General features: G+C 33.4%; 1 protein-coding gene and 1 long non-coding RNA gene across 2 annotated transcripts; both read right to left on the reverse strand.

Annotated features, from left to right (window-relative positions):
• Positions 1–21,934: 21,934 nt before the first annotated feature.
• Positions 21,935–23,281, reverse strand: LOC112777627 (uncharacterized). The gene is made up of 4 exons (XR_003190517.3): positions 23,230–23,281; positions 23,043–23,158; positions 22,733–22,871; positions 21,935–22,616 (listed from the first exon to the last, which is right to left on the reverse strand). It is a non-coding gene; the product is annotated as an uncharacterized lncRNA (long non-coding RNA).
• Positions 23,282–23,801: 520 nt separating this feature from the next.
• Positions 23,802–24,882, reverse strand: LOC112777922 (putative F-box protein At5g55150). The gene is made up of 2 exons (XM_025822302.1): positions 24,183–24,882; positions 23,802–24,064 (listed from the first exon to the last, which is right to left on the reverse strand). The coding sequence occupies exons 1-2, from the start codon at positions 24,880–24,882 to the stop codon at positions 23,802–23,804; spliced, it is 963 nt and encodes a 320-aa protein (XP_025678087.1).
• Between the last annotated feature and the right edge of the window lie 118 nt (positions 24,883–25,000).

Raw genomic sequence — 25,000 nt, forward strand, 5'->3', positions numbered from 1 at the left:
CAAAGTCACGGGGCTCAGTCTTACTTGTCCTCAAATTTATCCTATTTATGGTAATGATGTTAACAAACTGCATTGCCTTACAGGTGAACTCAACATCTCTTCTTTGTTTGAGCTTCAATTTCTAAGTTTTTTTGGAGTTGGGCAACAATGACTTCAGCATCATCCATTATCATAGTCAGGGTGGAAACTCTTCCAACAACCTCCACCACCTTGATTTGTCAGATAATGGCAATCTTAAAGCTGATCATATGCTTCATTGGATTTCTAATCTTTCCTTTCTGCAGTATCAGGACCTCACTGGAATTAATCTTCAAGATGAAACTAATTGGCTTCAGTTAGTTAAATTGCTTCCTTCTATTTCAAAGTTATATTTAGAGTATTGCAGACTTCGAGACATTTATCCATCCCTGCAATACGCCAATTTTACTGCACTTAACGTCCTTGATCTTTCCAACAATGATTTTGTTCAAGCTAAGTTACCAAACTGGATTTTCAATTTCAGTTCTGGTATATCAGCTATTTTCCTCTCAAAAAATTCATTGCAAGGCAACTTTCTCAAACATTTTCACACTTTCAAAGCCTTGATTCCATATTTTTGGATGACAATGATCTCAATGGATCCATTCCAAATTGGATGGGTCAACTTGAGAAACTAAAAAATCTGTATCTTCCTAGAAATTCGTTTTCAGATCCTTTTCCTACAAGTTTTGAACTTTGTCATCTTTGACTTGTTTATCACTTGAATCAAATTCTTTTACTGGAAATATTTTTGAAAATTTTTTTCACTCCTTTTCAAACCAAGAATATTTAGCTTTAGGCTCACAATCATTATTGTTTGACTTTGATCCTCAATGAATTCCTCCTTCTCAACTCCAAACTTTGATCGTGGACGCTGTGAGGCCCAAACTTCCTTCATGAATATATGGACAGGACTCGCTGCCACTTTTAAACATTTTGAACTCAAGAATCCTACTAGAACCAAGTGAAAAGTTCTGAAAATTTATTTCTGATCAATTTGAATATCTTGTTTTGCAAAATAGTTCAATCAATGGTAGTTTTTCGAATGTGTTATTTCATTTTAAAGTATTCGTGCTAAGTAGCAATAATTTCAGAGGTAATGTGCCTCGAATATCCCCAAATGTCACTCTTTTGGATTTATCTTACAACTCTTTGTCTGGATCTATTTCTCATTTCTTATGTCACAAGACAAAAGAAAAAATAATTTGAAATATTTGGATCTCTCCCATAATCTATTATAAGTAGAGATTCCAAATTGTTGGACTCATTGGAAATCATCGGAATATATTAACTTGGAAGGCAATAAATTTAGAGGCCAAATTCCCTACTCAATAAGTATTTTATCTAACCTAGTTTCATTTAGTCTATTCAATAATAGATTATCTGGAGTAGTGTCTGTTTCATTAAAAATTTGTGAAAAGTTATGAATTCTTAATTTAGATGAAAATAAGTTTTTAGGAGCTATATCATATTGGGTAGGACAAAATATAATTGCGCTCCAATTACGATCCAACCTATTTAGTGGTAATATCCCCACTACAATATGCAAGCTTGATTTTATCAAGATATTGGATCTTTCAAATAAAAAATTATCAGGGCCAATTCCAAGTTGTTGTGGAGTCAGTCTATTCGTTTCTAGAAATGTGGAGTCAGTCTTTGTGAAGTCAGTCTATCTGCGTTTAGAAATGTGGAGTAACTCTACAGTTTAGCACTTTTACGCTTCCAAATTTGCTATATATATCCCCATATGTAAGATTTTCAATATGCAATCTAAAACTTCTCAAATTTATCGTATTCATGGTAATCATGTTAACAAACTGCATTGCCTAACAGGTGAGCTCAACATCTCTTCTTTGTTTGAGCTTCAATTTTTAAGTTTTTTGGAGTTGGGCAATAATGATTTCAGCATCATCCATTATCATGGTCAGGTTAAAAACTCTTCCAACAACCTCCACCACCTTGATTTGTCAGATAATGGCAATCTTAAAGCTGATCATATGCTTCATTGGATTTCTAATCTTTTCTTTCTGCAGTATCAGGACCTCACTGGCATTAATCTTCAAGATGAAACTAATTGGCTTCAGTTAGTTAGATTGCTTCCTTCTATTTCACAGTTACATTTGGAGTATTGCGGACTTCAAGACATTTATCCATCCCTACAATACGCCAATTTTACTGCACTTAACGTCCTTGATCTTTCCAACAATGATTTTGTTCAAGCTAAGTTACCAAACTGGATTTTCAATTTCAGTTCTGGTATATCAGCTATTTTCCTCTCAAAAAATTCATTGCAAGGCAACTTCCTCAAACATTTCCACACTTTCAAAGCCTTGATTCCTTATTTTTGGATGACAACGATCTCAATGGATCAATTCCAAATTGGATGGGTCAAGTTGAGAAACTAAAAAATCTGTATCTTCCTAGAAATTCGTTTTCAGGTCCTGTTCCAACAGTTTTAAAACTTTGTCATCTTTGACTTGTTTATCACTTGTATCAAATTCTTTTACTGGAAATATTTCTGAAAATTTTTTCACTCATTTTCAAACCTAGAATATTTAGCTTTTGGCTCATAATTATTGTTGTTCGTCTTTGATCCTCAATGGATTCCTCCTTTTTTAACTCCAAACTTTGATCTTGGACGCTGTGAGACCCAAACTTCCTTCATGGATACATAGACATGACTTGCTGCCACTTTTAAACATTTTGAACTCAAGAATCCCATTAGAACAAAGTGAAAAGTTCTAGAAATTTATTTATGATCAAGTTGAGTGTCTTGTTTTGCAAAATATTTCAATCAATGGCAGTTTTTCGAATGTGTTATTTCATTTTAAAGTATTCGTGCTAAGTAGCAATAATTTCAGAGGTAATGTGCCTCGAATATCCCCAAATGTCACTCTTTTGGATTTATCCTATAACTCTTTGTCTGGATCCATTTCTCATTTCTTATGTCGCAAGACAAAAGAAAAAAATAATTTGAAATATTTGAATCTCTCCTATAATCTATTATAAGTAGAGATTCCAAATTGTTGGATTCATTGGAAATCATTGGAATATATTAACTTGGAAGGCAATAATTTTAGAGGCCAAATTTCCTACTCAATAAGTATTTTGTCCAACCTAGTTTCATTTAGTCTATTCAATAATAGATTATCTGGAGTAGTGTCTGTTTCATTAAAAATTTGTGAAAATTTATGAATTCTTAATTTAGATGAAAATAAGTTTTTAGGAGCTATATCATATTGGGTAGGACAAAATATAATTGCGCTCCAATTACGATCCAACCTATTTAGTGGTAATATCCCCACTACAATATGCAAGCTTGATTTTATCAAGATATTGGATCTTTCAAATAAAAAATTATCAGGGCCAATTCCAAGTTGTTGTGGAGTCAGTCTTTGTGAAGTCAGTCTATCCGCGTTTAGAAATGTGGAGTAACTCTACAGTTTAGCACTTTTACGCTTCCAAATTTGCTATATATATCCCCATATGTAAGATTTTCAATATGCAATCTAAAACTTCTCAAATTTATCGTATTCATGGTAATCATGTTAACAAACTGCATTGCCTAACAGGTGAGCTCAACATCTCTTCTTTGTTTGAGCTTCAATTTCTAAGTTTTTTGGAGTTGGGCAATAATGATTTCAGCATCATCCATTATCATGGTCAGGGTAAAAACTCTTCCAACAACCTCCACCACCTTGATTTGTCAGATAATGGCAATCTTAAAGCTGATCATATGCTTCATTGTATTTCTAATCTTTCTTTTCTGCAGTATCAGGACCTCACTGGCATTAATCTTCAAGATGAAACTAATTGGCTTCAGTTAGTTAGATTGCTTCCTTCTATTTCACAGTTACATTTGGAGTATTGCGAACTTCGAGACATTTATCCATCCCTACAATATGCCAATTTTACTGCACTTAACGTCCTTAATCTTTCCAACAATGATTTTGTTCAAGCTAACTTACCAAAATGGATTTTCAATTTCAGTTCTGGTATATCAGCTATTTTCCTCTCAAAAAATTCATTGCAAGGCAACTTCCTCAAATATTTCCACACTTTCAAAGCCTTGATTCCTTATTTTTGGATGACAATGATCTCAATGGATCCATTCCAAATTGGATGGGTCAACTTGGGAAACTAAAAAATTTGTATCTTCCTAGAAATTTATTTTCATGTCCTTTTCTTACAGGTTTAAAACTTTGTCATCTTTGATTTGTTTATCACTTGAATCAAATTCTTTTACTGGAAATATTTCTGAAAATTTTTTTCACTCCTTTTCAAACCTAGAATATTTAGCTTTTGGATCACAATTATTATTGTTTGACTTTGATCCTCAATGGATTTCTCCTTCTCAACTCCAAACTTTGATCTTGGACACTGTGAGGACCAAACTTCCTTCATGGATATATAGACAAGACTCGCTGCGACTTTTAAACATTTTGAACTCAAGAATCCTGCTAGAACCAAGTGAAAAGTTCTGAAAATTTATTTCTGATCAATTTTAATATCTTGTTTTGCAAAATAGTTCAATCATTAGAAGTATTTCGAATGTGTTATTTCATTCTAAAGTATTCGTGCTAAGTAGCAATAATTTCAGAGGTAATGTGCCTCGAATATCCCCAAATGTCACTCTTTTGGATTTATCCTACAACTCTTTGTTTGGATCTATTTCTCATTTCTTATATCGCAAAACAAAAGAAAAAATTAATTTGAAATATTTGGACCTCTCCCATAATCTATTATAAGTAGAGATTCCAAATTGTTGGACTCATTGAAAATCATCTGAATATATTAACTTGGAAGGCAATAATTTTAGAGGCCAAATTCCCTACTCAATAAGTATTTTGTCAAACCTAGTTTCATTTAGTCTATTCAATAATAGATTATCTGGAGTAGTGTCTGTTTCATTAAAAATTTGTGAAAAGTTTCGAATTCTTAATTTAGGTGAAAATAAGTTTTTAGGAGCTATATCAAATTGGGTAGGACAAAATATAATTGCGCTCCAATTACGATCCAACCTATTTTGTGGTAATATCCCCACTACAATATACAAGTTGGATTTTCTCAAGATATTGGATCTTTCAAATAAAAAATTATCAGGGCCAATTCCAAGTTGTTGTGGAGTCAGTCTATTCTCTTCTAGAAATGTGGAGTTAGTCTTTGTGGAGTTAGTCTATCCGCGTTTAGAAATGTGGAGTAACTATGCAGTTTAGCACTTTTACGCTTCCAAATTTGCTATATGTATCCCCATATGTAAGATTTCCAATATGCAATCTAAAATTTCTCAAATTTATCGTATTCATGGTAATGATGTTAACAAACCGCATTGCCTAACAGGTGAGCTCAACATCTCTTCTTTGTTTGAGCTTCAATTTCTAAGTTTTTTGGAGTTGGGCAACAATGATTTCAGCATCATCCATTATCATGGTCAGGGTAAAAACTCTTCCAACAACATCCACCACCTTGATTTGTCAGATAATGGCAATCTTAAACCTGATCATATGCTTCATTGGATTTCTAATCTTTCATTTCTGTAGTATCAGGACCTCACTGGCATTAATCTTCAAGATGAAACTAATTGGCTTCAGTTAGTTAGATTGCTTCCTTCTATTTCAGGGTTACATTTTGAGTATTGCGGACTTCAAGACATTTATCCATCCCTACAATACGCCAATTTTACTGCACTTAACGTCCTTGATCTTTCCAACAATGATTTTGTTCAAGCTAAGTTACCAAACTGGATTTTCAATTTCAGTTCTGGTATATCAGCTATTTTCCTCTCAAAAAATTTATTGCAAGGCAACTTCCTCAAACATTTCCACACTTTCAAAGCCTTGATTCCTTATTTTTGGATGACAACGATCTCAACGGATCCATTCCAAATTGGATGGGTCAAGTTGAGAAACTAAAAAATCTGTATCTTCCTAGAAATTTGTTTTCAGGTCCTGTTCCTACGGTTTTAAAAGTTTGTCATCTTTGACTTGTTTATCACTTGTATCAAATTCTTTTACTGGAAATATTTCTGAAAATTTTTTCACTCATTTTCAAACCTAGAATATTTAGCTTTTGGCTCACAATTATTGTTTTTCGACTTTGATCCTCAATGGATTCCTCCTTTTTCAACTCCAAACTTTGATCTTGGACGCTGTGAGACCCAAACTTCCTTCATGGATACATAGACAGGACTTACTGCCACTTTTAAACATTTTGAACTCAAGAATCCCATTAGAACAAAGTGAAAAGTTTTGGAAATTTATTTCTGATCAAGTTGAGTATCTTGTTTTGCAAAATAGTTCAATCAATGGCAGTATTTCGAATGTGTTATTTCATTCTAAAGTATTCGTGCTAAGTAGCAATAATTTCAGAGGTAATGTGCCTCGAATATCCCCAAATGTCACTCTTTTGGATTTATCCTATAACTCTTTGTCTGGATCCATTTCTCATTTCTTATGTCGCAAGACAAAAGAAAAAAATAATTTGAAATATTTGGATCTCTCTCATAATCTATTATCAGGAGAGATTCCAAATTGTTGGATTCATTGGAAATCATTGGAATATATTAACTTGGAAGGCAATAATTTTAGAGGCCAAATTCCCTACTCAAATAGTATTTTGTCCAACCTAGTTTCATTTAGTCTATTCAATAATAGATTATCTAGAGTAGTGTCTGTTTCATTAAAAATTTGTGAAAAGTTATGAATTCTTAATTTAGATGAAAATAAGTTTTTAGGAGCTATATCATATTGGGTAGGACAAAATATAATTGCGCTCCAATTACGATCCAACCTATTTAGTGGTAATATCCCCACTACAATATGCAAGCTTGATTTTATCAAGATATTGGATCTTTCAAATAAAAATTATCAGGGCCAATTCCAAGTTGTTGTGGAGTCAGTCTATTCATTTCTAGAAATGTGGAGTCAGTCTTTGTGAAGTCAGTCTATCCACATTTAGAAATGTGGAGTAACTCTACAGTTTAGCACTTTTACGCTTCCAAATTTGCTATATATATCCCCATATGTAAGATTTTCAATATGCAATCTAAAACTTCTCAAATTTATCGTATTCATGGTAATCATGTTAACAAACTGCATTGCCTAACAGGTGAGCTCAACATCTCTTCTTTGTTTGAGCTTCAATTTCTAAGTTTTTTGGAGTTGGGCAATAATGATTTCAGCATCATCCATTATCATGGTCAGGGTAAAAACTCTTCCAACAACCTCCACCACCTTGATTTATTAGAAAATGGCAATCTTAAAGCTGATCATATGCTTCATTGGATTTCTAATCTTTCCTTTCTGCAGTATCAGGACCTCACTGGCATTATTCTTCAAGTTGAAACTAATTGGCTTCAGTTAGTTAGATTGCTTCCTTTTATTTCACAGTTATATTTGGAGTATTGCGGACTTCGAGACATTTATCCATCCCTACAATACGCCTATTTTACTGCACTTAACGTCCTTGATCTTTCCAACAATGATTTTGTTCAAGCTAAGTTACCAAACTGGATTTTCAATTTCAGTTCTGGTATATCAGCTATTTTTCTCTCAAAAATTCATTGCAAGGCAACTTCCTCAAACATTTTCACACTTTCAAAGCCTTGATTCCTTTATTTTTGGATGACAACGATCTCAATGGATCCATTCCAAATTGGATGGGTCAAGTTGAGAAACTAAAAAATCTGTATCTTCCTAGAAATTCGTTTTCAGGTCCTGTTCCTACAGTTTTAAAACTTTGTCATCTTTGACTTGTTTATCACTTGTATCAAATTCTTTTACTGGAAATATTTCTGAAAATTTTTTCACTCCTTTTCAAACCTAGAATATTTAGCTTTTGGCTCACAATTATTGTTGTTCGACTTTGATCCTCAATGGATTACTCCTTTTTCAACTCCAAACTTTGATCTTGGATGCTGTGAGACCCAAACTTCCTTCATGGATACATAGACAGGACTTGCTGCCACTTTTAAACATTTTAAACTCAAGAATCCCATTAGAACAAAGTGAAAAGTTCTGGAAATTTATTTCTGATCAAGTTGAGTATCTTGTTTTGCAAAATAGTTCAATCTATGGCAGTATTTCGAATGTGTTATTTCATTCTAAAGTATTCGTGATAAGTAGCAATAATTTCAGAGGTAATGTGCCTCGAATATTTCCAAATGTCACTCTTTTTGATTTATCCTATAACTCTTTGTCTGGATCCATTTCTCATTTCTTATGTCGCAAGACAAAAGAAAAAAATAATTTGAAATATTTGGATCTCTCTCATAATCTATTATCAGGAGAGATTCCAAATTGTTGGATTCATTGGAAATCATTGGAATATATTAACTTGGAAGGCAATAATTTTAGAGGCCAAATTCCCTACTCAATAAGTATTTTGTCCAACCTAGTTTCATTTAGTCTATTCAATAATAGATTATCTAGAGTAGTGTCTGTTTCATTAAAAATTTGTGAAAAGTTATGAATTCTTAATTTAGATGAAAATAAGTTTTTAGGAGCTATATCATATTGGGTAGGACAAAATATAATTGCGCTCCAATTACGATCCAACCTATTTAGTGGTAATATCCCCACTACAATATGCAAGCTTGATTTTATCAAGATATTGGATCTTTCAAATAAAAATTATCAGGGCCAATTCCAAGTTGTTGTGGAGTCAGTCTATTCATTTCTAGAAATGTGGAGTCAGTCTTTGTGAAGTCAGTCTATCCGCGTTTAGAAATGTGGAGTAACTCTACAGTTTAGCACTTTTACGCTTCCAAATTTGCTATATATATCCCCATATGTAAGATTTTCAATATGCAATCTAAAACTTCTCAAATTTATCGTATTCATGGTAATCATGTTAACAAACTGCATTGCCTAACAGGTGAGCTCAACATCTCTTCTTTGTTTGAGCTTCAATTTCTAAGTTTTTTGGAGTTGGGCAATAATGATTTCATCATCATCCATTATCATGGTCAGGGTAAAAACTCTTCCAACAACCTCCACCACCTTGATTTATTAGAAAATGGCAATCTTAAAGCTGATCATATGCTTCATTGGATTTCTAATCTTTCCTTTCTGCAGTATCAGGACCTCACTGGCATTATTCTTCAAGTTGAAACTAATTGGCTTCAGTTAGTTAGATTGCTTCCTTTTATTTCACAGTTATATTTGGAGTATTGCGGACTTCGAGACATTTATCCATCCCTACAATACGCCTATTTTACTGCACTTAACGTCCTTGATCTTTCCAACAATGATTTTGTTCAAGCTAAGTTACCAAACTGGATTTTCAATTTCAGTTCTGGTATATCAGCTATTTTTCTCTCAAAAATTCATTGCAAGGCAACTTCCTCAAACATTTTCACACTTTCAAAGCCTTGATTCCTTTATTTTTGGATGACAACGATCTCAATGGATCCATTCCAAATTGGATGGGTCAAGTTGAGAAACTAAAAAATCTGTATCTTCCTAGAAATTCGTTTTCAGGTCCTGTTCCTACAGTTTTAAAACTTTGTCATCTTTGACTTGTTTATCACTTGTATCAAATTCTTTTACTGGAAATATTTCTGAAAATTTTTTCACTCCTTTTCAAACCTAGAATATTTAGCTTTTGGCTCACAATTATTGTTGTTCGACTTTGATCCTCAATGGATTACTCCTTTTTCAACTCCAAACTTTGATCTTGGATGCTGTGAGACCCAAACTTCCTTCATGGATACATAGACAGGACTCGCTGCCACTTTTAAACATTTTAAACTCAAGAATCCCATTAGAACAAAGTGAAAAGTTCTGGAAATTTATTTCTGATCAAGTTGAGTATCTTGTTTTGCAAAATAGTTCAATCTATGGCAGTATTTCGAATGTGTTATTTCATTCTAAAGTATTCGTGATAAGTAGCAATAATTTCAGAGGTAATGTGCCTCGAATATTTCCAAATGTCACTCTTTTTGATTTATCCTATAACTCTTTGTCTGGATCCATTTCTCATTTCTTATGTCGCAAGACAAAAGAAAAAAATAATTTGAAATATTTGGATCTCTCTCATAATCTATTATCAGGAGAGATTCCAAATTGTTGGATTCATTGGAAATCATTGGAATATATTAACTTGGAAGGCAATAATTTTAGAGGCCAAATTCCCTACTCAATAAGTATTTTGTCCAACCTAGTTTCATTTAGTCTATTCAATAATAGATTATCTAGAGTAGTGTCTGTTTCATTAAAAATTTGTGAAAAGTTATGAATTCTTAATTTAGATGAAAATAAGTTTTTAGGAGCTATATCATATTGGGTAGGACAAAATATAATTGCGCTCCAATTACGATCCAACCTATTTAGTGGTAATATCCCCACTACAATATGCAAGCTTGATTTTATCAAGATATTGGATCTTTCAAATAAAAATTATCAGGGCCAATTCCAAGTTGTTGTGGAGTCAGTCTATTCATTTCTAGAAATGTGGAGTCAGTCTTTGTGAAGTCAGTCTATCCACGTTTAGAAATGTGGAGTAACTCTACAGTTTAGCACTTTTACGCTTCCAAATTTGCTATATATATCCCCATATGTAAGATTTTCAATATGCAATCTAAAACTTCTCAAATTTATCGTATTCATGGTAATCATGTTAACAAACTGCATTGCCTAACAGGTGAGCTCAACATCTCTTCTTTGTTTGAGCTTCAATTTCTAAGTTTTTTGGAGTTGGGCAATAATGATTTCATCATCATCCATTATCATGGTCAGGGTAAAAACTCTTCCAACAACCTCCACCACCTTGATTTATTAGAAAATGGCAATCTTAAAGCTGATCATATGCTTCATTGGATTTCTAATCTTTCCTTTCTGCAGTATCAGGACCTCACTGGCATTATTCTTCAAGTTGAAACTAATTGGCTTCAGTTAGTTAGATTGCTTCCTTTTATTTCACAGTTATATTTGGAGTATTGCGGACTTCGAGACATTTATCCATCCCTACAATACGCCTATTTTACTGCACTTAACGTCCTTGATCTTTCCAACAATGATTTTGTTCAAGCTAAGTTACCAAACTGGATTTTCAATTTCAGTTCTGGTATATCAGCTATTTTTCTCTCAAAAATTCATTGCAAGGCAACTTCCTCAAACATTTTCACACTTTCAAAGCCTTGATTCCTTTATTTTTGGATGACAACGATCTCAATGGATCCATTCCAAATTGGATGGGTCAAGTTGAGAAACTAAAAAATCTGTATCTTCCTAGAAATTCGTTTTCAGGTCCTGTTCCTACAGTTTTAAAACTTTGTCATCTTTGACTTGTTTATCACTTGTATCAAATTCTTTTACTGGAAATATTTCTGAAAATTTTTTCACTCCTTTTCAAACCTAGAATATTTAGCTTTTGGCTCACAATTATTGTTGTTCGACTTTGATCCTCAATGGATTACTCCTTTTTCAACTCCAAACTTTGATCTTGGATGCTGTGAGACCCAAACTTCCTTCATGGATACATAGACAGGACTTGCTGCCACTTTTAAACATTTTAAACTCAAGAATCCCATTAGAACAAAGTGAAAAGTTCTGAAAATTTATTTCTGATCAAGTTGAGTATCTTGTTTTGCAAAATAGTTCAATCTATGGCAGTATTTCGAATGTGTTATTTCATTCTAAAGTATTCGTGATAAGTAGCAATAATTTCAGAGGTAATGTGCCTCGAATATTTCCAAATGTCACTCTTTTTGATTTATCCTATAACTCTTTGTCTGGATCCATTTCTCATTTCTTATGTCGCAAGACAAAAGAAAAAAATAATTTGAAATATTTGGATCTCTCTCATAATCTATTATCAGGAGAGATTCCAAATTCTTGGATTCATTGGAAATCATTGGAATATATTAACTTGGAAGGCCATAATTTTAGAGGCCAAATTCCCTACTCAATAAGTATTTTGTCTAACCTAGTTTCATTTAGTCTATTCAATAATAGATTATATATCTAGAGAAGTTCCTGTTTCATTAAAAATTTGTGAAAACCTTCCAATTCTTAATTTAGGTGAAAATAAGTTTTCAGGAGCTATATCAAGTTGGTTGGGACAAAATATAATTGCGTTCCAATTACGATCCATCCTATTTAGTGGTAATATCCCCACTACGATGTGCAAGCTAGATTTTCTCAAGATATTGAATCTTTCAAATAACAAATTATCAGGGCCAATTCCAAGTTGTTGTGGAGTCAGTCTATTCGCTTCTAGAAATGTGGAGTCAGTCTTTGTGGAGTCAGTCTATCCGCGTTTAGAAATGTCAGGTAACTATGCAGTTTTAGCACTTTTACGCTTCCAAGTTTGCTCTATATATCCCCATATGTCAGATTTCCAATATGCAAATTAAAATTTCTCAAATCTATCTGAAATTTTGTTCTGGATTGAAAATTTTAAATCTAAAACATGAATTTTTAATACTATATTCAAATCCTTTTATTTTTTTTATTATTATTATGTATAGCCATGTGTGTGATGAGAAGGACAAAAACACATTAATCATGTTCAAACATGGAGTTATTGATCCTTCCGGGATACTTTTTTTATGGTCCATTAGAAAAAAAGATTGTTGACAATGGAGAGGAGTCTATTGTGACAACACTACTGGCAAAGTCACGGGGCTCAGTCTTACTTGTCTTCAAATTTATCCTATTTATGGTAATGATGTTAACAAACTGCATTGCCTTACAAGTGAGCTCAACATCTCTTCTTTGTTTGAGCTTCAATTTCTAAGTTTTTTGGAGTTGGGCAACAATGACATCAGCATCATCCATTATCATAGTCAGGGGGAAAACTCTTCCAACAACCTCTACTACCATGATTTGTCAGATAATGGCAATCTTAAAGCTGATCATATGCTTCATTGGATTTCTAATCTTTCCTTTCTGCAGTATCAGGACCTCACTGGAATTAATCTTTAAGATGAAACTAATTGGCTTCAGTTAGTTAGATTGCTTCCTTCTATTTCAGAGTTATATTTGGAGTATTGCGGACTTCGGGACATTTATCCATCCCTGCAATACGCCAATTTTATTGCACTTAACGTCCTTGATCTTCCCAACAATGATTTTGTTCAAGCTAAGTTACCAAACTGGATTTTCAATTTCAGTTATGGTATATCAGCTATTTTCCTCTCAAAAAATTCATGGCAAGGCAACTTCCTCAAACATTTCCACACTTTCAAAGCCTTGATTCCTTATTTTTGGATGACAATGATCTCAATGGATCCATTCCAAATTGGATGGGTCAACTTGAGAAACTAAAAAATCTGTATCTTCCTAGAAATTTGTTTTCATGTCCTTTTTCTACAGGTTTAAACATTTTGAACTCAAGAATCTTGCTAGAACCAAGTGAAAAGTTCTGGAAATTTATTTCTGATCAATTTTAATATCTTGTTTTGCAAAATAGTTCAATCATTGGTAGTATTTCGAATGTGTTATTTCATTCTAAAGTATTTGTGCTAAGTAGCAATAATTTCAGAGGTAACGTGCCTCGAATATCCCCAAATGTCACTCTTTTGGATTTATCCTACAACGCTTTGTCTGGATCTATTTCCCATTTCTTATGTCGCAAGACAAAAGAAAAAAATAATTTGAGATTTTTGGATCTCTCCCATAATCTATTATAAGTAGAGATTCCAAAATGTTGGACTCATTGGAAATCATCGGAATATATTAACTTGGAAGGCAATAATTTTAGAGGCCAAATTCCCTACTCAATAAGTATTTTGTTCAACCTAGTTTCATTTAGTCTATTCAATAATAGATTATCTGGAGTAGTGTCTGTTTCATTAAAAATTTGTGAAAAGTTCCGACTTCTTAATTTAGGTGAAAATAAGTTTTTAGGAGCTATATCATATTGGGTATGACAAAATATAATTGCGCTCCAATTACGATCCAACCTATTTAGTGGTAATATCCCCACTATAATATGCAAACTTGATTTTCTCAAGATATTGGATCTTTCAAATAAAAAATTATCAGGGCCAATTCCAAGTTGTTGAGAAGTCAGTCTATTTGCGTTTAGAAATGTGGAGTAACTATGCAGTTTAGCACTTTTATGCTTCCAAATTTGCTATATATATCCCCATATGTAAGATTTTCAATATGCAATCTAAAATTTCTCAAATTTATCGTATTCATGGTAATGATGTTAACAAACTGCATTGCCTAACAGGTGAGCTCAACATCTCTTCTTTGTTTGAGCTTCAATTTCTAAGTTTTTTGGAGTTAGGCTACAATGATTTCAGCATCATCCATTATCATGGTCAGGGTAAAAACTCTTCCAACAACCTCCACTACTGTGATTTGTCAGATAATGGCAATCTTAAAGCTGATATTATGCTTCATTGGATTTCTAATCTTTCCTTTCTGCAGTATCAGAACCTCACTGGCATTAATCTTCAAGATGAAACTAATTGGCTTCAGTTAGTTAGATTGCTTCCTTCTATTTCAGAGTTACATTTGGAGTATTGCGGACTTCGAGACATTTATCCATCCTACAATACGCCAATTTTACTGCACTTAACGTCCTTGATCTTTCCAACAATGATTTTGTTCAAACTAAGTTACCAAACTGGATTTTCAATTTCAGTTCTGGTATATCAGCTATTTCCTCTCAAAAAATTCATTGCAAGGCAACTTCCTCAAACATTTCCACACTTTCAAAGCCTTGATTCCTTATTTTTGGATAACAATGATCTCAATGGATCCATTTCAAATTGGATGGGTCAACTTGAGAAACTAAAAAATTTGTATCTTCCTAGAAATTCGTTTTCAGGTCCTTTTCCTACAGGTTTAAAACTTTGTCATCTTTGACTTGTTTATCACTTGAATCAAATTCTTTTACTGGAAATATTTCTGAAAATTTTTTCACTCCTTTTCAAACCTAGAATATTTAGCTTTTGGCTCACAATTATTGTTGTTCGGCTTTGATCCTCAATGGATTCCTCCTTTTTCAACTCCAAACTTTGATCTTGGACACTGTAAGACCCAAACTTCCTTCATGGATATATAGACAGGACTCGCTGCCACTTTTAAACATTTTGAACTCAAGAATCCCATTAGAACAAAGTGAAAAGTTCTGGAAATTTATTTCTAATCAAGTTGAGTATCTTGTTTTGCAAAATAGTTCAATCAATGGCAGTATTTTGAATGTGGTATTTCATTCTAAAGTATTCGTGCTAAGTAGCTATAATTTCAGAGGTAATGTGCCTCGAATATCCCCAAATGTCACTCTTTTGGATTTATCCTATAACTCTTTGTCTCGATCCAGTTTTCATTTCTTATGTCGCAAGACAAAAGAAAAAAATAATTTGAAATATTTGGATCTCTCTCATAATCTATTATCAGGAGAGATTCCAAATTGTTGGATTCATTGGAAATCATTGGAATATATTAACTTGGAAGGCCATAATTTTAGAGGCCAAATTCCCTACTCAATAAGTATTTTGTCCAACCTAGTTTCATTTAGTCTGTTCAATAATAGATTATATATCTAGAGAAGTGCTTGTTTCATTAAAAATTTGTGAAAAGCTTCCAATTCTTAATTTAGGTGAAACTAAGTTTTCAGGAGCTATATCAAGTTGGGTGGGACAAAATATAATTGCGCTCCAATTACGATCCAACCTATTTAGTAGTAATATCCACACTACAATGTGCAAGCTTGATTTTCTCAAGATATTGGATCTTTCAAATAACAAATTATCAGGGCCAATTCCAAGTTGTTGTGGAGTCAGTCTATTCGCTTCTAGAAATATGGAGTCAGTCTTTGTGGAGTCAGTCTATCCGCGTTTAGAAATGTGGGGTAACTATGCAGTTTTAGCACTTTTACGCTTCCAAATTTGCTCTATATATCCCCCTATGTCAGATTTCCAATATGCAAACTAAAATTTCTCAAATCTATCTGAAAGTTTGTTTTGGATTGAAAATTTTAAATCTAAAACATGAATTTTTAATACTATATTCAAATCTTTTTTTTTATATTATTATGTATAGCCATGTGTGTGATGAGAAAGACAAAAACACATTAATCATGTTCAAACATGGAGTTATTGATCCCTCCGGAGTACTTTTTTTATGGTCCATTAGAAAAAAAGATTGTTGCCAATGGAGAGGAGTCCATTGTGACAACACTACTGGCAAAGTTACGGGGCTCAGTCTTACTTGTTCTCAAATTTATCCTATTTATGGTAATGATGTTTACAAACTGCATTGCCTTACAGGTGAGCTCAACATCTCTTCTTTGTTTGAGCTTCAATTTCTAAGTTTTTTGGAGTTGGACAACAATAATTTCAGCATCATCCATTATCATGGTCAGGGTGGAAACTCTTCCAACAACCTCTACTACCTTGATTTGTCAGATAATGGCAATCTTAAAGCTGATCATATGCTTCATTGGATTTCTAATCTTTCCTTTCTGCAGTATCAGGACCTCACTGGAATTAATCTTCAAGATGAAACTAATTGGCTTCAGTTAGTTAGATTGCTTCCTTCTATTTCAGAGTTATATTTGGAGTATTGCGGACTTCAGAACATTTATCCATCCCTGCAATACGCCAATTTTACGGCACTTAACGTCCTTGATCTTTCCAACAATGATTTTGTTCAAGCTAAGTTACCAAACTGGATTTTCAATTTCAGTTCTGGTATATCAGCTATTTTCCTCTCAAAAAATTCATTGCAAGGAAATTTCCTCAAACATTTCCACACTTTCAAAGCCTTGATTCCTTATTTTTGGATGACAACGATCTCAATGGATCCATTCCAAATTGGATGGGTCAAGTTGAGAAACTAAAAAATCTGTATGTTCCTAGAAATTTGTTTTCAGGTCCTGTTCCGACAATTTTAAAACTTTGTCATCTTTGACTTGTTTATCACTTGTATCAAATTCTTTTACTGGAAATATTTCTGAAAATTTTTTCACTCATTTTCAAATCTAGAATATTTAGCTTTTGGCTCACAATTATTGTTTTTCGACTTTGATCCTCAATGGATTCCTCCTTTTTCAACTCCAAACTTTGATCTTGGACGCTGTGAGACCCAAACTTCCTTCATGGATACATAGACAGGACTTACTGCCACTTTTAAACATTTTGAACTCAAGAATCCCTTTAGAACAAAGTGAAAAGTTCTGGAAATTTATTTCTGATCAAGTTGAGTATCTTGTTTTGCAAAATAGTTCAATCAATGGCAGTATTTCGAATGTGTTATTTCATTCTAAAGTATTCGTGCTAAGTAGCAATAATTTCAGAGGTAATGTGCCTCGAATATCCCCAAATGTCACTCTTTTGGATTTATCCTATAACTCTTTGTCTGGATCCATTTTTCATTTCTTATGTCGCAAGACAAAAGAAAAAAATAATTTGAAATATTTGGATATCTCTCATAATCTATTATCAGGAGAGATTCCAAATTGTTGGATTCATTGGAAATAATTGGAATATATTAACTTGAAAGGCCATAATTTTAGAGGCCAAATTCCCTACTCAATAAGTATTTTGTCCAACCTAGTTTCATTTAGTCTATTCAATAATAGATTATATATCTAGAGAAGTGCCTGTTTCATTAAAAATTTGTGAAAAGCTTCCAATTCTTAATTTAGGTGAAACTAAGTTTTCAGGAGCTATATCAAATTGGGTGGGACAAAATATAATTGCGCTCCAATTACGATCCAAGCTATTTAGTCGTAATATCCCCACTACAATGTGCAAGCTTGATTTTCTCAAGATATTTGATCTTTCAAATAACAAATTATCAAGGCCAATTTCAAGTTTTTGTGGAGTCAGTCTATTCGCTTCTAGAAATGTGGAGTCGGTCTTTGTGGAGTCAGTCTATCCGCGTCTAGAAATGTGGGGAACTATGCAGTTTTAGCACTTTTACGCTTCCAAATTTGCTCTATATATCCCCATATGTCAGATTTCCAATATGCAAACTAAAATTTCTCAAATCCATCTGAAAGTTTGTTTTGGATTGAAAATTTTAAATCTAAAACATGAATTTTTAATACTATATTCAAAACCTTTTGTTTTTTTTATTATTATTATGTATAACCATGTGTGTGATGAGAAGGACAAAAACACATTAATCATGTTCAAACATGGAGTTATTGATCCATCCGTTATGGTCCATTAGAAAAAAAGATTGTTGCCAATGGAGAGGAGTCCATTGTGACAACACTACTGGCAAAGACACGGGGCTCAGTCTTACTTGTCCTCAAATTTATCCTATTTATGGTAATGATGTTAACAAACTGCATTGCCTTACAGGTGAGCTCAACATCTCTTCTTTGTTTGAGCTTCAATTTCTAATTTTTTTGGAGTTGGGCACAATGACTTCATCATCATCCATTATCATGGTCAGGGTGAAAACTCTTCCAACAACCTCCACTACCTTGATTTGTCAGATAATGACAATGTTAAAGCTGATCATATGCTTCATTAGATTCCTAATCTTTCCTTTCTGCAGTATCAGGACCTCACTGGCATTAATCTTCAAGATGAAACTAATTGGCTTCAGTTAGTTAGATTGCTTCCTTCTATTTCAGAGTTATATGTGGAGTATTACAGACTTCGGGACATTTATCCATCCCTGCAATACGCCAATTTTACTGCATTTAACGTCCTTGATCTTTCCAACAATGATTTTGTTCAAGCTAAGTTTCCAAACTGGATTTTCAATTTCAGTTCTGGTATATCAGCTATTTTCCTCTCAAAAAATTCATTGCAAGGCAACTTCCTCAAACATTTCCACACTTTCAAAGCCTTGATTCCTTATTTTTGGATGACAATGATCTCAATGGATCCATTCCAAATTGGATGGGTCATCTTGAGAAACTAAAAAATCTGTATCTTCTGAGAAATTCGTTTTCAGGTCCTTTTCCTACAGGTTTAAAACTTTGTCATCTTTGACTTGTTTATCACTTGAATCAAATTCTTTTACTGGAAATATTTCTGAAATTTTTTTCACTCCTTTTCAGACCTAGAATATTTAGCTTTTAGCTCACAATAATTATTGTTCGACTTTGATCCTCAATGGATTTCTCCTTCTCAACTCTAAACTTTGATCTTGGACGCTGTGAGGCCCAAAATTTCTTCATGGATATATATACAGGACTAGCTGCCACTTTTAAACATTTTGAACTCAAGAATCCTACTAGAACAAAGTGAAAAGTTCTGAAAATTTATTTCTGATTAATTTAAATATCTTGTTTTGCAAAATAGTTCAATCAATGGTAGTATTTCGAATGTGTTATTTCATTCTAAAGTATACGTGCTAAGTAGCAATAATTTCAGAGGTAATGTGCCTCGAATATCCCCAAATGTCACTCTTTTGGATTTATCCTACAACTCTTTGTCTGGATCTATTTCTCATTTCTTATGTCGCAAGACAAAAGAAAAAAATAATTTGGAATATTTGGATCACTCTCATAATCTATTATAAGTAGAGATTCTAAATTGTTGAATTCATTGGAAATCATCAGAATATATTAACTTAGAAGGCAATAATTTTAGAGGCCAAATTCCCTACTCAATAAGTATTTTGTCCAACCTAGTTTCTTTTAGTCTATTCAATAATAGATTATCTGGAGAAGTGCCTGTTCAATTAAAAATTTGTGAAAAGCTTCGAATTCTTAATTTAGGTGAAAATAAGTTTTTAGGAGCTATATCAAATTGGGTGGGACAAAATATAATTGCGCTCCAATTACGATCCAACCTATTTAGTGGTAATATCCCCACTACAATATGCAAGCTAGATTTTCTCAAGATATTGGATCTTTCAAATAACAAATTATCAGGGCCAATTCCAAGTTGTTGTGGAGTCAGTCTATTCTCTTCTAGAAATGTGGAGTCAGTCTTTGTGGAGTCAGTCTATCCGCGTTTAGAAATGTGGAGTAACTATGCAGTTTTAGCACTTTTACACTTCCAAATTTGCTATATATATCCCCATATGTCAGATTTCCAATATGCAAACTAAAATTTCTCAAATCTATCTGAAAGTTTGTTTTGGATTGAAAATTTTAAATCTAAAACATGAATTTTTAATACTATATTCAAATTCTTTTGTTTTTTTTTTATTATTATTATGTATAGCCATGTGTGTGATGAGAAGGACAAAAACACATTAATCATGTTCAAACATGGAATTATTAATCCCTCTGGAGTACTTTTTTTATGGTTCATTAGAAAAAAAGATTGTTGCCAATGGAGAGGAGTCCATTGTGACAACACTACTGGCAAAGTCACGGGGCTCAGTCTTACTTGTCCTCAAATTTATCCTATTTGTGGTAATGATGTTAACAAACTGCATTGCCTTACAGGTGAGCTCAACATCTCTTCTTTGTTTGAGCTTCAATTTCTAAGTTTTTTTGGAGTTGGGCAACAATGACTTCAGCATCATCCATTATCATGGTCAGGGTGAAAACTCTTCCAACAACCTCCACCACCTTGATTTGTCAAATAAAGGCAATCTTAAAGCTGATCATATACTTCATTGGATTTCTACTCTTTCCTCTATGAAGTATCTGGACCTCACTGGCATTAATCTTCAAGAGGAAACTAATTGGCTTCAGTTAGTTACATTGCTTCCTTCTCTTTCAGAGTTATATTTGGAGTATTACGGAGTTCGGGACATTTATCCATCCCTGCAATACGCCAATTTTACTACACTTGACGTCCTTGATCTTTCCAACAATGATTTTGTTCCAGCTAAGTTACCACACTGGATTTTCAATTTCAGTTCTGGTATATCAGCTATTTTCCTCTCAAAATATTCATTGCAAGGCCAACTTCCTCAAACATTTCCACACTTTCAAACCCTTGATTCCTTATTTTTTGGATGACAATGATCTCAATGGATCCATTCCGAATTGGGTGGGTCAATTTGAGAAACTAATAAACATGTATCTTCCTAGAAATTCATTTTCAGGTCCTTTTCTTAGGAGTTTAAAAAATTTGTCATCTTTGACTTGTTTATCACTTGAATCAAATTCTTCTACTGAAAATATTTCTGAAAATTTTTTCACACCTTTTCAAACCAAGAATATTTAGGTTTTGGCTCACAATCATTGTTGTTTGACTTGGATCCTCAATGGATTCCTCCTTTTCAACTCCAAACTTTGATATTGGATGCTGTGAGGCCCAAACTTCCTTCATGGATATAGAGACAGGACTTGTTGCCACTTTTAAACATTTTGAACTCAAGAATCCCATTTAAACCAAGTGAAAAGTTATGGAAATTTATTTCTGATCAAGTTGAGTATCTTGTTTTGTAAAATAGTTCAATCAATGGTAGTATTTTGAATGTGTTATTTCATTCTAAAATATTCATGCTAAGTAGCACTAATTTCAGAGGTAATGTGCCTCGAATATCCCCAAATGTCATTCTTTTGAATTTATCCTACAACTCTTTGTCTGGATCCATTTCTCATTTCTTATGTCGCAAGACAAAAAAAAAATAATTTGAAATATTTGGATCTCTCTCATAATCTATTATCAGGAGAGATTCCAAATTGTTGGATTCATTGGAAATCATCGGAATAAATTAACTTAGAAGGCAATAATTTTAGAGGCCAAATTTCCTACTCAAAAAGTATTTAGAAATGTGGAGTCAGTCTATTCGCATTTAGAAATATGTAGTCAATCTATTCGCTTCTAGAAATGTGGAGTCAGTCTTTGTGGAGTTAGTCTATCCACATTTAGAAATGTGGAGTAACTATGTAGTTCTAGCACTTTTACGCTTCCAAATTTGCTATATATATTCCCATATGTCAGATTTTCAATATGCAAACTAAAATTTCTCAAATCTATGTAAAAGTTTATTTTGGATTGAAAATTTTAAATCTAAAATATGAATTTTCAATACTATATTTAAATTCTTTTGTTTTTTTTATTTTTATTATGTAGAGCCATGTGTAATCCAAAAATCCTTCCTTGTGATGAGATTTGAGGAGGACAAAATCATATTAATTATGTTTTGGAATTCAATTTGGAAGGCATTACGATGGCCTCAGTGGAAGCTGTGTGGGCACCACCGGTGTGACGCATGAGGATCAAGACGTTTTGGTCTTCTCAGCTTAAATCTCCATGAATAACATTCCACCATCAGCTCCATGATCATCGTGATGGGACCAAGAAATCTCATTGTTCAAACTCTTATTGCTTCGGAACACCTTAACAGCCTCATCAGGATTGATACCTTTATTGAGTTCCTTGCCCTGAAAGAAATCCATTAATAGCTGTTGAACTTTGGGAATCCTAGTGCTACCTCAACCCGGACTTGGTGCTGGCTACTCTCACTCTCCCTTCTGAGCTTCCCAATTGCCCTGTTATCCTTACTGATGTCTTTGTTGTACTTCTTCTTTATCAATTTGATGAAATAATCCATGAGGCGGTGGTTGAAATCCTCTCCTCCTAAATGTATATCTCCACTTGTAGCCAAAACCTCAAACACACCATTATCAATGGTCAAGATGCTAACATCAAAAGTACCACCACCAAGATCATAGACAAGAATGTCCAAACCATATGCTATAGCAGCCGCTGTTGGTTCATTGATTATCCTTGGTGGCTTGTCTTTGTGCATCATTGAAATATGCTGAATTACGTTAATCAACCAAATTAACTAGTTAGATCCTACTCCCGTAGCCACAGCCACATTCTAATCAAAATCATTATGAAATAGTAAAGTAATAGTAACTGAGCAACTAGTACCTGGAACAGTGATGACAGCGGATTTTATCTTCTTCCCCAAGAAAGATTCAGCGGTTTCCTTCATCTTAGTTAATACTCTTCGGGGCTAAACACCTTTGACTTGGACCTGAATATAAGGCTTTCCTCAGGGTCATCAAACCTTTTCACGTTAAAAACCAAATTCAACAAACTATTAGATCTTTCTAGACAAAATCAGCTACCAAATTAATCATAACAAACAACACATATATTTATACGTAAATGTATAATGACTGATTTAGCAACTACTTCGGAAAGAAAAAAGTAATTAGAAAAATTGAATTTGACATACTTCCTCCCAATGAGGCGCTTGACATCGAAGATAGTGCGTTTAGGGTTAAGAGGAGCTTGATTCTTGGCAGCTTCTCCGATTCTTGACATAAAAGTTCACAAAAGATACCACTTTACCTGAAATCCAACCTCAATGTTGAAGATAAAAAATAATACAATAAGAAATTCAAAGATGTAGAAAAACCAACCTGCTTGGATGTCGTAGCTAACACGAGGAAGACCGGACACAAACTCGAGACGCTACAGATTCGAATATCGACAATCCCAAAACAAAGATAAAAAAAACAATGGCTAAATAACAGAGCGTGATGCAATGAAAAGTATCCCATATAAAAAGCAAAGAAAACAAATTACTGAATCGGAGCAATAAAGACATAACAACAAGGTGAAAACACTTAAAACATATCAAGAACAACAGAGTAGAGAACCAAACATCATTTATTGAAAGCATGAAAAATAAGAGACACATAATGCTTAATACTGTTCAATTCAATTTGCTTATGATGTTCTTTAAATTAGAAGTAAAAATGAAAAGGTGATTACTGTACTGTAATACTCAGGTTTCTACCAAAAAGAGACCAGAATAGATTACTAGGAAGAAAGAAAAGATATATTGTAATGTGTCATGTGTACTTTAAAAAAAGTCCGCGAATTTTAAGTTCTTTACATGATTTTTTGAATTGTCAAATAGAGAAGAAACAAAAAAAATATATTCCATTACAAAAGAGCCATATCATTCTAAATGGCAAACCCTAAATTATTATGGAACTATCCAAATTGGTGGAGGATCAATCCTATTTGCACATTGCATGCTCTTAACACATTTCTCTTCAAGATTGAAAACACCCCAATCATGTCCACCATACATGTAGTCCAAAGTCATCTCTTCCCACCTATCATCTGTGAAATAGATTGAGTTTGCTTCACACCCCAAGCAAGCTTTAGCATCCATTGATACAAATTCATTAACACCCAAGAACAGAACTTTATCATGTAAAAATCTCATCTTTTTCCATCTCTTGTCTTCAATATCAAGTTTATAAACACTAAAATACTTTGTTCTATAAGGACAAATCAATGTTTGTGTATCCTCAGATGATAAAAGATCTCCTTCTTCTATTACCAACCCGTCATCATTCACAAAATTCCCAATAAATCTTTGTCACCAGCAAGATTTCTTTTGCAGATACCACTAAGTATAAATTTCTTGAGAAATTATTTTCTAAATATGGTTTTTCCTCTTCATAATTTGCCTCCGCAGTTGGTGTTAAAAGAATCAATCTTTTAGGAATTTGCCCACAAATATTCCAAACTTCAACAGAACCATCTTGTGTCAAGGCATACAGATAGTTGTTGCTGAACACAATGTCACAATAAGATTGCTTATCATCAGAGAGCTCAACCCAAGTTGCAGAGTTGCAATAAGCAATCTTGTAGTTGGAACCATATATGATGGCAAGAATATAGCTTGAAGGAGAGGAACAACACATCAAGATTGCTTTGACTATGAAGGTTTTCCTTAAGTATTCAGCGAAGTAAGAATATGTGACGGGGTGCAAGAATGAAAGGGGAAGAGGTGGTATGTTAATGGTAGTGGAAGAAGAAGAGTTTAGAAGAAGTGGAACTCCATTCTGATCCAAAAGTATAATCCAACCATGAGAAGAACCAACACACCATTCTCCAACATGACCCTTCAATGTGTTTTTCCATTCATAAAGCTTTTTCTCTGATAAACTGAAGATGCTTCGGTCAACAGTTATAGGATCATCATCATCAATGAGGTGTGTTTGTTGAAGGCTTGGAAGAAGAGCGTAGGGAACTGAGGGAGAAGGAGAAGCCATTGATGTGTGAGTATTGTTTTTTACGCTTCTTTTTTGACACTGTTTAATTTGATGGAAGAGAACTTTGAGGATTAAGACTTTAAATAGACTAAGATATCTACATTAAAATAGGAAACTA

Source organism: Arachis hypogaea, chromosome 19, assembly GCF_003086295.3.
Source record: "Arachis hypogaea cultivar Tifrunner chromosome 19, arahy.Tifrunner.gnm2.J5K5, whole genome shotgun sequence".
In the NCBI taxonomy this organism is placed as follows: domain Eukaryota; kingdom Viridiplantae; phylum Streptophyta; class Magnoliopsida; order Fabales; family Fabaceae; genus Arachis; species Arachis hypogaea.

What these genes read in the sequence shown, in the direction of transcription:
- LOC112777922 (XM_025822302.1), bottom strand. Translation starts at nt 24,882, where the DNA reads ATGGCTTCTCCTTCTCCCTCAGTTCCCTACGCTCTTCTTCCAAGCCTT. An exon ending in AAAGATTTATTGGGAATTTT is followed by an intron (nt 24,065 to 24,182) that starts GTGAATGATGAC and finishes TTGATATTGAAG; the next exon opens with ACAAGAGATGGAAAAAGATG.